Genomic DNA, 15,276 nt, shown 5'->3' with positions numbered 1-15,276 from the left:
CCATCCAGTTGGCCTATTTAAAAAAAAAAAAAAATCCTGTCAGTTTATTATGCTTTTTTTTCTCCCCCATATGAGTTACATTATTGTATTATTCACTATAGCCATATCATCTTTTTTATTATTATTATTTAATTATTTAATGGGACCATGTACAGTAGTAAACATAAACGATTACATTTACATGTACATTTACATGTATTACATTTATGTGCTGCACCAGAGACTTTTCATCTGCAGCCCCTTCGACAATTAAAACATATTACAGCACAATAACAAACAGTACAAAGCAAAAAAAACAACACACAGGACACATAATACAAAATATAAAGTTACACACAATGAAGATGATGGTGTGTATGGTGCTGCAGGCAGATGTTGGGTTTGCTGGGATGGATGGATGTACAGGACAACGGTGATGACATGACATCTACAACTTTAATGTCAACACTGCTATATGTACAGGACACATATATATATAATAACTTTATTTAAGGTGTTTTCAGCTATACAGAAATAAGCATACATACATATACAAACTCTCGAAACAGTCCTATATTAGTACACATTATTGTATTATTCACTATAGCCATAACATCTACAACTTTAATGTCAACACTGCTACTTTACTCTATATAACTTAATAACTTTATTTAAGGCGTTTTCAGCTATACAGAAATAAGCATGCATATACATACATACATACATATACAAACATACAAACTCTCGAAACAGTCCTATATTAGTACACATTATTGTATTATTCACTATAGCCATAACATCTACAACTTTAATGTCAACACTGCTACTTTACTTTATATAACTTTATAACTTTATTTAAGGCGTTTTCAGCTATACAGAAATAAGCATAGATATATACATACATACATATACAAACATACAAACACTCGAAACAGTCCTAGTACACTCCCCTTCTCCCTCCCTGTACACCCTCTCATGGGACCAAGAGTAGAAAAAAAAGAGGTATATCAATGGGCTAGTCAGACAGTTGACTAGAGAAAGCGCTTAGATAACATGATCTGTTAGAGATTCAACTTCTTCACATATTCAATGAAGGGAGCCCACACTCACTCTAGTGAATGTGCAACAAGAACCTTTCAGTGTGTGTGTGTCTAATCTTTTCTAGTTGAAAGTAAAGATAGCACCTCCTGAATCCATCTCCTGATGGGTGGGCATTTATTAGATTTCCAATTCATTAAGATTACCCTACATGTTATGATGTACAGGACAGAATTATATGAAATTTCCCTCATATCCCAGGTAAAAAATATGCAATAAACATGAAATATAAAAATATATACAGTGTAAAGCTATATATAGAAACACAGCAAATATAAAACAGTGTAAATAATTCCCCACTTAGGTGATTAACTGCAGACCTGTTGATCATCTGACGTGTCCAAGCAGCTCTAACTGTAGATAGAGATCTGCATCGCTGCTGCTGCTGCTGAGTGTGCCCTAGATTACTGTAGCTTAGCCTACAATGTGGGGGAAGCGAAGTGTTTTTTTTATTTTCCCACTTACAGTGTTTGTGTGGCAGGGTACAGGGGGGGGGGGGTCACGTGGTACTGTAGGCTGAGGTTTTTTTGCTGGTGAGGAGGTGGCAGATTTGGCTCTTGCAGCCAAAGTATCTTTTCTTGTCCTAAACTAACACAAGCAGTTCAAATTATCTATACCCTATGTTTATTTCACGCCTGCCTTCACCCCCTCACAAACACACACACACACACACACACACATCTAAATATGGGTGCAAATGAGCAAATGCAGCTATTCTCATCATGATGACACTAGTGAAATATTGGTTAAAGTGAAGACCTAAATGAGGAAATGCTGCAGATAAATTCCTGCGGTGAGTCATAATTATCTACAAGATTGTTTGTGCTGTGACAGTGCAAAGTAAATGTAAACCTGCTAAGAACAGGCTGACAGGGCACAGGTGTGTCACAATCTCCTTTGAGGACTTACATAACAGACAGATTGTGACTCGTGGTAGACACAGGATGTCTACAGGGAAGACTAGGTGTGTGCGCTGAAAACTCCATCGCTCAGCTGCTCTTCTCTGACTCTGACAGATGCACATTCAAAGTGTGAGGAACCCTCTCCCTCTGTTCTTCCTCTAGCAAACACACACACACATCCGCACCCGTGTGGGATGTATAGGCTGTAGAACAGGCGGATGTTAAATTTATCATATAGAGTTTACAGAGTGCCAGATGGAGATCCACGTAGAAAGTCCCAATGCATGGAGAGCACAGGACAAAAGTTGTAATCAGTTGTAGCTGAGTTTGCTATTATAGGGTCATAATATATGAATATTTCAATGACTGACCCCAGACGGTAAATCTCAGTTGTCACAATTAGTAACACCATCACTAACATTTTTTACCCGATAAAAAATACTTCATCAAAATATATTAAAATAGAACAATAAATGGCAAATTGAAGTACTCTTCTTTTATTTTCCACTATACAATGTCTCACAAAATGAGAAAAAAGGTATCGTGGGGGGGACCCTATAGAAACACACAAAATTTGTGAAAAATTAGGAAGTTGCTGACAAAAAATTCCTAAAATGAATAAATAATGGAGCTGGGAACTTGTTCTTCAGTCCACCCATTCCTGGGAGATTTGAGCCTTGTCTAGTGAAGACACAGCCTCTCTGCATCACTAACAGCTGTGTGAGAGAGAAACAAAAAATGGCATTTTTTGAGAGGGTAAAAATGACCAGCTGACTTTTGTTTTTTTGACCACATGAATTTCCTGTGAAATTACCACTAAGTGATATTTCCTGTGACAGGACGATAGCTGTGGCTGTTACCCTTTAAAAGTGATCGCAGAGAACATCGCCTGATTTAATACATAAACACTAATGTTGGCTGAAATCCACCCGAACACGTGCCTGTTGGAAAAACTAGGGATAGGAGCAGGGAAACATGCCTACCTTTAATGACGTCAGTGAGCAGGCTGAAGCTACCCAAGGACCCATGCAACTCAGACAACAGCTACACAACGAAAATCACATGACAAGAATTGCATGGGTGAAAATGACCCCACGTGGGGTGAAAGTATGTATGTACTGAACCCAGTATGGTCATCCTTGGTGTGACGATACTGCATGTGCCTGTGATGCCTGCAAAGAGACTCAAATTAACATAAATTACATAACATGTAGTTAAGTATCACAAAAGTAGACATGGTGGTGGTGCAGTGGTTAGTACTGTGGCCTCATGGCAAGAAGGTTCCTGGTTCCCTCAGTTAGGGTCCAGCCCAAAGAAATGGACTTAATTGGTTAATTGGTGACTCTAAATTGGCCGTAGGTGTGGATATGAATGGTTGGTGGTCTCAATGTGCCCTGTGATAAGCTGGTGACATCTGGCACAAAGACAGCTGGGATAGATCCTCCATCCCCATCGTGACCCTGATGAGGATACAGTAAATGGTCACAGATGATGGATGGGTGGGAAAAGTAGACATTAGTTAATTTTAGGGCTACACAACCACTGATTTCTGAGATTTGTTTATATAAAGAGAACTCTTTAGGGTTTAGTATATTGAGATTATTTCCACAAAGAAAATCGTCCCAGCTATTCTCTCTCATTTTTTCCCTGGTCACTTCTCATCTATGAAACAGACAAATGGAGAAATACAGTTAAAATTTTTGCTTTGCTGCAGAGAGATACATATCTTAAATATGAAGCTACAGCCTATCTTAGCATAAAGACTGGAAACAAGGGGAAAAGGCTAGCCTGCCTCCGCCCAAAGATAACAATATTAATTGTATTAATCCATACAAAAATCAAAGTGTAAAACTTTGCTTTGGTTCATGGGTTACACCATGTGTGATGTCTGCCGGACTATTTCTTTGACCAGAGCAGTGATTTCCTCCTGGAGTCTCCGCTGGTTGCTTAGCAACTGCTCTAAGAGGCAAGAAATAGTGTGGCGTATAATTTGTTTAATCTGACAAGTTATGTTTCATTGGGGATAAAAGGCATTTTGTCAGATAAAAACAAACAATATTTTACCTGTTATTTTATGAATGAAGTGGGTTTCAGAGGTCGTAGTTGGTGGATTTTGTTACCTTTGGACGAAGCCAGGCTAGTTTTACAGACATGAGAGTGGTATCAGTCTTTTTATCTAATTCTTGGCAAGAGCGCTTTATATAAAGTGAATTTCTCAAAATGTTGATTCCTTTAAATATAAAATAAAAAAAAACACCCTGACCATCTTTTCCTTGGCTCAAAGATCCCAACAGATTTTACATCTCTCAGTGACAGCTGCCGGCCTGTTGAGTGTGTTTATACTTCTTTCTCTGCAGATAGAGGCTGGTGACAGAATGGACACGAGAGGATGGAAAGCGATGCAGACTCCATGTTTAGGCAAAGGGATAATAAATGTTCAGTTGGAGGTGCAGAGTGTGCTGATGGCTGTGTGTTTTTCTCTGTTTGTCCTGTTAAGGGAGAGTGGGCTATTTAAAGCTTTAGGGGAGGTGGAATAGGTGTAACATTGACTTAGCAGTGTAGGCTGCAAAGAGTTTGCAAAGTGGGACATAAGAGTGCGTCCCTATATTCTTCCAGCCTATCCACATCCTCTCTCTCTCTCTCTGAAGTGTGCCAAGAGACACAAGACAAGGTGCAAACCCAGAAATGTCAAGTCAATGTCAAGTGGACACAGATGTCCTATTTCTTCTTTTTATTTAAATCTCCAGCTATTATGTAATGAAATCTTCCAGTTTCCCCTGAGGATCTGCTGCCCACACAACACTACGAAAGATGAGAAGGCATGCTGTTGTAACTCACGAAATCAACACAAACACTGCATTGCCTTCTCAGACTAAAAAGCTGGAAATGACCAGAGAGTTTGTCAGTGTGAGTTTGACTCTCAAGGGTCAGAAGAAAAAATATTTCAGATTTTTTTTTTTTGGCATCAGTTGTTAATAATTCCTGAGGCTAAGCACCTCTAACAGAGCTGAATGCATCCAGCTTCATTGAGTAGGCTGTGTGTGTATGATTGATTATTTGCTTTTCGCTCCTGCCTGCAGCGATATGGAAGTAAGTTTGGATTATGACACTGTTGCTGCCCCACTGTAAGAAAAAAAAAAAAAGCTTTCCAACCATCAGCCTCACAGCTAGCTTTTATCACATTTTTTTAATTAATCAGCACACAGGGAATCCTAAATATGCAACAAGCTCAAACCAATGATTCCCTGTTTCCTGCTGCTTTGCTGTAACCAGAAAAGTCATAAGTAGGAGTATAGTAAACAATGCAAACACAAGAGCTTTGTTTAACATATAGAAACTGTATACATTAGATGATTTATTGCTACTTTTAGTGTTGTGCAAAGACAAAATCAAGTAGACTTTTTACTACAGCCAATTAAGAGAGGTTATTCCAGCTAACAGATTCAATAAGAAGGAACAGGTGTAGTAAGCATGGGATAATAAAAAGGTTGGCGCTTGTAAGGAATTTATGCATTGTGTTATAAACAACGGCGACAAAGGAAAGAAAAAAGTACAAAGATTTGAGAAATCTGAGAAGAGTGAAGCAACAGAGGAGGAAAGAAAACAGAATTGGGGCTAGAGAGGGAGACCAGAGTGATGAATGATCTGTCCTCTATTTAGGACGAGGTGTCTGCAACTTTTCAGGAGCCCCAGAAAGCAAACTTTCTGCACGATATTCTGGGTCAGGAAGCCTCAGGGGGAGATGAGAAGCAGAGCAGGCCTGGCCTTTCTTTGGCCGCACAGCACACTGGTCTGTGTGTCACTCAGTCCCCGGTGTCTTCCCAAACAGCTCAAAGTGTGATCTGAAACACTCGCAGGCTTCATCGGAACAAGCCACACGAAAAACATGACAGTGCACACGAGACATGCTCGTATAGACGGGTGCCGCAAGCGTAATGTTTCCATTTTTGATGCATTTACTGAGCTCCATCAGCAAGGACACAGTGACATGAAGTCAATGACAGCCTGATGTGCTTTAATGTTTAGCCCACTTGCCATCTAGAGGACAGTCAGTGAATAAAGAGAAAACACAGACAGACTTTTTCCATCATTATAGCTTCTTTTACTTGATTTCAAAATAATGGTGTTAGAAATTTAAACTTAATAATAATCAAGTATAGTACAAAGTCCATGACACTGATGATGTAGATCAGTGAAATAAGTGATTCTTGGATCAGTCCAGAGCAAAACAATCTGTGCACGACTGGACGTGGACGCTTTATACAAACAAGAATGTACATTATGCTTGTTCTAGTTAAACAATAAAGACGTACTTGGCAACATTTTTGTATGTTCAGTAAATTAAGTAAGTAAAGTACAGTAGCTGAAGCTTTTGGCCTCTAGTTTCAGGTTCATTCCCCTTTTATATCAGTGCAAAGGAAGCATAAAAACTTAATTAGTCACTGGCAGGACTATCTCCAACAATACAGTACTTAGCAAAGCTACAGACTCTTCTATACATATAAAATTCTCATACTCATTCTTTGATACAGCGTGTGCTTCAGAGTGTTATTCATAGGGATGCATAATCCAGTGGGAGAACACATGTTGAAGGCATAACAATTTTTTTTTTTTTTTTAAGATCAGGCCAAAATCTGGCATTTTTGAATGAGGTTTGTCTTTTCAGCCTCTGTGTTGAAACAGTTGAAATTACAGAATATCCTTTCTTCTCCAACAATCTTCAGTCTTCCCAATGATTTGGGAGGAATGTCGCTAATCAGCTTCTGGTGGAAATACAGGTCACGTCAATGTAATGTTCCACACTGGCAGGTATCTGGGCCAACACCTCTCGCGGCTTTCAGTATCACACCTGCTGTAACAGCAGGCAGGGGACACTGGAGGTTGATAAAGTAGGTAATCGTGTCCCCTCTCAAAGAACACCGTGTCTTCTCCTATTCAGTTCAGCCAGGCAAGTTACATCTTGCAGACATAATCAAAATTTTGTGTGTTTCCTTCTTGGTTTCACAGTCTGTTTGGAGCAGAAGAAAAGGGCAGCCGACTTCTATTTTTGGCTACCCAGAGTAGTCGATCCTATAAAACCGTGGCTTCTTCCATGGCATTAGCCCACCTGTATGAAGAAAGGGTTTCTACATTAGGAAAAGAGTAATTTTAGTCTGCTTCCCCTTAAAAACCATCAACTCTGTGCCTGTCAGCATGACACATGGCTCAATTATTAACTGAGCTAATTTATAGCTTGCTCTTGAATTTAATTTGCCTAGAGCTGTGAGTTTTATTAACGTTTCTGTCTCTGTCATTTCAGTCCACACAGCGAGAAAACGCTGAAACTCCAAATTTGGTGATGCACATGTTTCCATTTCAGGATCTGTCTGTGGGTCAAGGACAACAATCCTATCTTGAGTGTATAAAACTCGTTGCAACCCACTGAGCAATGTGAAAGTAAACCCCTGATAGAAACAACTTATCAGCAGTGTGAGTCATTCCAACTGGAAAAGACATCAGATTATGGTGAATCTGTTTTAGCCTCTATCAGTGTAGCGTAGGAGTCCTTCTATTTGCACAACGTTGCAATACTAATATCTTTAAATTGTCAATCTCTAAACATTTTGAAATCAGCTATCAAGTGGGCACGCCTCTCACCTCTGCGCCGTGTGGTTGTCCACAGCTTTAAAGGTGTAGTACAGAGTGTTTTTGTGGTAAAGCTGGAAGATGTTGGCCTCCTCCTCCGCCTCTCCCTCCTGCTTGTCAGGTAGCTTCACCGTGAATCCCAGCAGAGGTAAAGTCTCTGACGCTACTTTCTCCTGCAGGCAGAAAACAGATTATAAGATACATGGATGTAACTGTGGGCAATTCAGCACTTTTTGGTTTAAGTGTGAGTATGTGCTGTTCAGGTTAAAGGGGAGTGCATGTTTCCCCTCACCTCTTGGGCTCGGTAGGTGTAAAGCACCTTGTCTTTTAGGAGGAACCACAGTCTCTTCCAGCTCCTCTTGCTCTTCTTGCTGCGCTGTAGAGTGCCGCTAATGGAGCCTTCCTCTGACACGGTCACCTGCACAACATAGGGGCAGGAAGGGACCGATAAATATAAATCTTATTTGCAAAAACATGGCATAACTTTCATCCACATCATCAGTAATCTGTACTTTGCAGCGAACGTGGGCACTCTCTGCAAAGAGAGGATGGGCACATGATGCAGGTGTACCTGGTTGAAGGAGACAGTGCCTTTCCGATGTCTCCAGATGTTTGGAGGATGAATGTTTTGGAAAACAGCAGAGAGAGGACGGCTGGATCTGTTTGGGCGAGGGCTGCCCTTACCTGCAGACACATCTCCCCCTGCAGAAATATACAAATACTTTTTTACAGAGAGTTGAGGACAGGGAGCAATAACAACTGTGCAACCACTGTGTTTGAACTGCAGCGCATCAGGCTGTATCTGTCTTTGTTGGATAATAGTGACGATATGCATGAGTAACAATGGGACCTACACACGTTTTCCACAAACGTGAAATCTGTTATTGAAAAAGAATCACATTTTAAAGTGAGGAAAATAAAGAAAAGTTACATTAAACTGTATATTTTATGCATAGTATGTAATTGTGTAATCTAACTACATGCAACAAACTGATCATTTATTGATTCATACATTTTAAATGATCTTCATGTTATACCCAGTGTCCATTGAACCTATATAAACTACATTATGGTGCAACTAGCGTTCCCATATAAAATAAAAATCTGCTGGCTCTGTCTGATTTTAGTCCACTGTAAGTGGGGCACTCCTCCTGCATGTAACAAAGCCTGACACTACTCGAGGAGCCTTTTTTTGCTTAGAAAACTTCCCGACTGAGTGAAGTAACCCGGAAGTATCTAACTGTCAGCTACGATAAGAGTTGGTCAAGGCTAAGGAAATGTGCTCAGATGTTTCCTTCCTGATCTCCTTTAGCAAAGGGTACTCCGGACCATCCTTTAAGAAAGAAAAGGAGATAATGCCTTCCCACAATTCCTCGTGGCAGACCCACATTATGTCCTCCATTGTATAATTACATAGGACAGTGTAAGTGCAGTGGGATTCTCTGAGCACTGTAGTTGTCTTTCCTTCACCTTCACATTTTCCATTGAGGTCTGTTTATGAAAAGACATCACTCGACCACAGCCTGGTCCTACTGATAATGATTAGCTGTGCAGTTAACTAGTTAGAGGATGACATATTGCTCCTACTGGTTACAACACTGACATGTGTAGGCTCTATGAAAAATATATTCACGCACGAGTGTCCACACCTCTCTTCTTTAGCTCGTTGTAACAGTGATCGCACACTTTGGCCATGCGGTCTTTCATGTATTTCAGTGGATATCTGTTCCTGGAGCAGCTCCGGCAAACAATCTGTATCAATTAACACAAATTCACCATAGATTACATTACATACACATTAGAAATCTCAGGAGACAACGAGTATATTTAGCACAATAAACACTTAAAGGAAACATTTGTTGCATCCTGTCTAACAGCACTTCGATTGACTCGACTCACTCTTCCACAGCCATGGCAGTGATGTCTACGAAGAGTGAGGCTGAAATCTGAGGTACAGTTCATGCACATCATCACTTGTGAGACCGGAACAAGTGTGGGAGCTTTTTCTCCTAGACACAACCGCAGACGATCTCTGGCCTGGAACAAAAAAACCTGCTTTGTCAAACTGTGGAGATCGATGATGACGAAAGAATACGTTTATCAAGTAACAACTCGATCAATCAATGCAGAGAAGCAGAGTGTGCACACCTCTCCTGAGCAGCTGTTGAATGCAGATCCTCTGGTGTGTTCAGTCACTGTGCGGCTCAGAGTGTAAAACCAGTCCTCTCTCTCAATGAAGGAACTGCAAAAAAATCACAGCACCGTGATAAAATATAACTGAAGCCATAAAAAAGTCATTAACACCAAATCTGCAAAACATCAGCTGCAGTAGTAAACATAAAGTTTTATGGTTTAGAGACATTATTCAAACAGTACAGTGTGACCCACCCTGCAGACAAAGTGATGGCGATGTCTGCTCCTTCAATCCTCAGCGCATTTTGGACATTTTCTATGACGGGTTTACTAACCTGGGAAATCATCAGAAATCACAAATCAGAGAACAGACAGAGAGAGAGAAATAAAGGCCATATGTTTCTAATCTGACAGATTTTTCTATTCTTACTTTCTTTGTTAACCACAAACAGTTAAATTATTTAAGTAAAAATACATATATGCATATTATTTAATACTTTCATGGCTGTATAACTGCATAGCAGCTCTTTCAAAAAAGGAAAACATGGTAAGAAATCTCCAACATTATGACATTAAATGACTTATTTAAAGACTCTGACCTTCAACCCAGTGAGTGGCAGAGTATTCTTCAGCCTGTATTTCCCATTCTGCTGAGGGTAGGTGTACAGCAGCACGTCATTCATCTAATAACAGACAACAGATAACACTCATTATCCACAGTGAATCTGCAGAATAGACAGAGGGCATGTTAAAAGGATACCATAAAAACTTCTTATGTGTGTATGTGCAGCAACTCTCCAGTAGGTGGCACTCTAAGCTAATATAAAACTTCACACGGGTCATACAGTCGATTCACTGATGGGTAAAAAGTCACACTAAACTATTGATGGTGTTTCTCTTATGATTAGTACATAGTCTACTCCGCACAGTGCAGATCTGGGTAACTTAGACCTCAAATGTTGAACAAAACTTAAGTGATGTTCCCCTCAGTATGAAAAATATTTGATGTTTGAGCTTCACTGTGCAAAATAATTGTATCTGTCACCAGAAAGCTGTGATCACATTAATCTCTGAGTTTAAGATGATTACTAGAAGTTAAACTTAAAAAAATATTTCCATGCTTTTCAGATTTTTCAGCAGATATACATTTAAGAAGTTTTAACTGAGTAACTTTTGCAGTAACTAGAAATGTCTTAAAACATGTCTTAAATTTTTACGATCATACACAAGTGTGATACTTCAGTAAACAGATATTAAAGATGAAACCAAACCGCATCATTAAACTCTCAAATCATTTTACACACTGTCCCTGTGTGTTTTAGTACTTATGTAGTTATGAGACTGGCAGCAGTCGCCTGCAGACTTGTTTCATCACGCTGTCTCCAGCATTAATAACACCTGATAACACGTGATCACCATCGGAGTGGACAAACTGTGGCAGGATAAAAGTTACGCAGCGATGATGACCAACATTTCTCCAGAAGAGACATTTACGAGCTTTTTTAGTGTCGAGCCCAGACCACAAATTTCTAAAAACACCACAGGAGGGAAACACACTTTAATGATGCTCTATGGATAATTTGCGAAGGCGTTTAATTTTCTAATCTCTGTTGATTATAACATTTTAAGCCGATCTCTCTATGTTGTGATTTTTTAAACTATGTTTCATGAGATGAGTTACGTTGTGCTGACCTAGCTGTGACAGGTTATGAAAAATGGCATTGTTTCTTAGTTTATCCTAACACCTTTATCAATTAGATCCTGCTCCCTGTTTATTTTAGCATCATCAGCTGAAAGGACTGTACTTTATTAAAGGAAAGCCTCCTCAGACTAATATTTATCAGACTGAATTAAATTCACAACAGTTCACAGGTGTACACGGATCATTCAGTTTATAGGGAGCTGGTGTTGACCTTCCCTGTGCTGTCAGTAAAGAACTGGCTCAGGAAGTCGGCATTCAGAAACATCCTGCCAGGAAACCCTGCTCTTAATAGCTCAGTCTGGACATAGAAACAGAGCAGACCGAAAAAAAGGCCCGACTCTTCCGTTCACATAAAGATGTCTCAAAGACTCACTGTCATTATATTATGAAGCAAATATAAATATTATAAGAAAATAACATCGTATGGTCGTTGCACATGTGTATATTAGTTTAAATACTCCAAACAGGACGCAGCGTTTACCAAAAACAGATGCCGGGGCTGTCGACTCTTCCTGCTGACCTTCATCAGAGTGCCCTCCTTCACAAAGACCTGATTAAAAAAAATACACCCAGACTTCACAAGTCATGACACACAAGGGGGCATCTGCAAAAATCAATGTTGTTTTTAAAAACCAGGCTGGCTGGGGATTCCCAGATGAATGATTGTGTAAAGGGCAACACAGGGGTGGTGCAGGGCAGACAGGGTGGGCTGGCAATCAACAGACAGAAACAATGCTGTTATCAAGAGTCATACCCTGCCAGGCTGCAGCAGGTCCCGTTGGCCACGGACGCTGTACTCTATGTTGACCAGGCGCAACAAGTTCTCCTGAGACACACAGAGAGAAAAAGAAGAAAGACAAGGTGTGAAAAAAAATGAGACGCCAAAATAAAAGAAACAATGAATGAGCATTACCAGAAACCCAAACTATTTTCATGACTCCCTTTGTTTTTTAGACTTAGATATCACCTGCGGAGTCCAGTTCTCTTATGAGCCGGACTATTGTCATCATTTGACATGTGACTACTGAAATGCTGCTCTAGTAGCCACCAAAACACAAGAGTCTACAGCCATGCAAGCAGCTCTTTGAGGCTCTATGTAGGTACAGCAGTGCTTTGAGCTAAATGCTACGTCAGTGTGAAAACATGCTTAAGCTGGTACAGTCACATTTCAGTTTCAGAGCATTTGCTAATTAGCACTAAGAACAAAGTAAATATCTAAGTATAAAGTTAAAAGGTCCAGTGTGTAGAATTTAGTGGCAAAAGGTGCAGATTACAACCGACTGAATACCCCTTACTTCATGTTCTCATTTCAAACGCAAAGGATAAACTACAGTGGCAATGTGAAAATGCAAACTAGTGTTTTGTTTGCCCCTTTTGGGCTGCTGTAGAAACAAAGTGATTCAACTTTGCTGGTGTACTCTATGGAAGAGGACCCCCCTTAAATGTTACAGACTGGACTGTTAACAGTTATTTTATTTCATCATGTATGGATATAGGCAACGTGAATGTGTGTTACAAATGTATTCATTCATTCATCTGATAGTTGTTGAGACGTTTACCTCAAAATCCAATCTAGTCGAATGGATCAAGTGGTCGCAACATAAATTTAAGGGGTCTCCAGATGTTTAACATCACAGTATAGTACAAAAAAAACTATGCAACACAGAGTGATGATTGTGAGAAAGTACAAAATAGTTGGTTTGTAGGAGCCCTAAACCAGAAAGGTTGGGAACCGCGACTCTGTTCCTTTAGGAGTGTAAGAGAAGCTGAGATTAAACTGGTTTTCATAAATGTCCTCACACTGCAGAGTTTGGTGTCATGAATGCAGATTAAACCTTAAGTAAAGAGTATGATTTATATGCTAACATTAGAGACAGGAGAGATGTAATATCATTTTAATAATTTGCTGGGAACATGTTCTCATATTTCTTCTTCCTCTGTATACATTTAGTCAAATCTGTGCTATGAAAAGTAACGCTACATTTACTCAGGGAGCAGTTAACTTTCCGCCTCGGATAATCTGTTTAGGACCTGAACAAACTTTTGCTGGATGACTGAACAGAGAAGATATAAAAGTTAGAAGGTGTCCAGTTTTACTGAAGTAGACTTGATGCCTACACATTGCACTTACCCCATGTTTTAAACTGTCATTTACTTGGTCTGCAATGTCAGACACGACATCCACGGCAGCTGCACAAGACAAACAAAGAGAGACGAATCACGAGAGATACTTCAAGTTCAACGGTAAACACATTCTCAAGAGAGATCAGACGTTGCTTTGTTCTTTGTCCTGATGTAGAAAAGCACCAGACATGAAACCTAAAATGAGTCAGGAGCGCGGATGTGTCTACAAGCCCGGACCGGGGTGGCTCCCTTATCAGAGATGTGAGATAGTGTTGCCTCAACTGGCCTTCTCATGAATTACACATTTTACAGTCTTCACACAGAAGTGTGCTGAAATGACTGCCTGGTGGGTCGCCACCACAAACAAAAAGATCTTAAATTGGCTCTCTCATGGCCATCTGTCCATGACAAATGAGAGCAAATAAATTCACCGTAAACACAGAGCTACAAACAAAGGCCAGTAAGACTCTCCGGTGACAAACAGCCTCTGTCCACACTGAGTGGTTTGCCGCTCGTTTACGATACCTTGGGTATCTTCATATTCCTTAGAATCAGGGGAGAGGTTGTTCAGGTAATCTGTAAGAAAGAAAATGGAAGCGAATGCTATGAGTGTAATATATTCTTATTCAGAAATAGATCCTAAACCGTGTCTTAAACACGAGACTCACCAGTGAGGACCATGCGGTACTGAGCTACACGCACAATAACCTGCAGGAGCTGATGTTTCAGAGACACGTTCTCTCCAGCTGGACTCTGCTGCTGAGACAGATAAACCAAATTCATTTTCATTGTATCATTGCCGCTCGTTAGAGCCAGATTTACTGCAGAAATCCACGTGAACTTTGTCCGAACAGCATGTCCGATTAATTACAAAGAGAATCACTGAATGCATTAAAAAAAAAACTGGCAGAGAAAATGAAAGTTGAGCATATTTTAAGTGTGAACAAGGGCCAATGACACAGACTGCTGGTCAGCACAGTGCCTTGCAGTAAAACAAAGTGTATGCTCATTTTGTTTGTACGTATGTGTGCTTTTGCAAAAACACACACTCACACACACTCGGAGTCATTTTACTATTTAATCTAGAGCTTTATTTTTTTGGTTTCATTCGAAAACATAAAAAAACTATTCAGTCAGCAGTTTCTTTTATTTAAAAACTCAAAATTACAAACTCATAATCAATGAAACTCATCACGATTAAAGGAATACACAGAAAAGAGCTGACCGCACCGACGTTAATACACAAAGTGCTGAGGAGAATCAAAAGACTTTTAAACGTGAATGCTCTTAAATCAGACGGAGAAAACTGCCCAGCTCTGCAAAGACTTCTCCTGCGTGGTCTATAAACTGGAGGCCTATCGAATCCTTTTTTCTTTTATATGTTTCATATCCAAACATCAACTTAATAGCTTCTCTGGATGACTGGTTTTTAAAAACGCTGTCTTGTGTTTGTTCATTTAATTGAGGTTAATCATAAGCCCTCACTAAAGTGTATTGTTTCGATACGTTGTGGAGCTCAGAACGCTGTTGGGAAAGGCATCATATGTAAGTTTTAAGATTCCCTTGTTTTTAAAGAGACGTTAATTGTTGTTCTGAGTGGCTCACACCGAAGGAATATTGTTTTTAACATCTATACATTTTTCCTTTGGGTGTCATGATGGCCAAGAACACTGCGTAGTTGTTTTAAATTAGTTTTACTCACTTACTTTTATT

General features: G+C 39.8%; 1 protein-coding gene across 2 annotated transcripts in view; it reads right to left on the bottom strand.

Annotated features, from left to right (window-relative positions):
- Positions 1-5,979: 5,979 nt before the first annotated feature.
- Positions 5,980-15,276, bottom strand: part of fgd5b (FYVE, RhoGEF and PH domain containing 5b) — a 42,794-nt gene continuing 33,497 nt past the window's right edge. For both annotated transcript variants that reach the window (XM_027279703.1, XM_027279704.1), the window contains 14 exons: positions 14,232-14,322; positions 14,089-14,139; positions 13,571-13,629; positions 12,194-12,265; positions 11,921-11,989; positions 10,337-10,420; positions 9,993-10,072; positions 9,753-9,846; positions 9,504-9,641; positions 9,242-9,356; positions 8,176-8,306; positions 7,897-8,022; positions 7,617-7,777; positions 5,980-7,086 (listed from right to left, as the gene is read on the bottom strand). In XM_027279703.1, coding sequence (XP_027135504.1) covers positions 7,050-7,086; positions 7,617-7,777; positions 7,897-8,022; positions 8,176-8,306; positions 9,242-9,356; positions 9,504-9,641; positions 9,753-9,846; positions 9,993-10,072; positions 10,337-10,420; positions 11,921-11,989; positions 12,194-12,265; positions 13,571-13,629; positions 14,089-14,139; positions 14,232-14,322 — 1,308 coding nt within the window. In that variant the 3' untranslated portion in view covers positions 5,980-7,049. The remainder of the gene's footprint in view (positions 7,087-7,616; positions 7,778-7,896; positions 8,023-8,175; positions 8,307-9,241; positions 9,357-9,503; positions 9,642-9,752; positions 9,847-9,992; positions 10,073-10,336; positions 10,421-11,920; positions 11,990-12,193; positions 12,266-13,570; positions 13,630-14,088; positions 14,140-14,231; positions 14,323-15,276) is intronic.

Source organism: Larimichthys crocea, chromosome VI (assembly GCF_000972845.2).
Source record: "Larimichthys crocea isolate SSNF chromosome VI, L_crocea_2.0, whole genome shotgun sequence".
Lineage (NCBI taxonomy): Eukaryota > Metazoa > Chordata > Actinopteri > Sciaenidae > Larimichthys > Larimichthys crocea.
The sequence above is the reverse complement of the archived record's forward strand: the minus strand, read 5'-3'. Positions and strand labels throughout refer to the sequence as shown.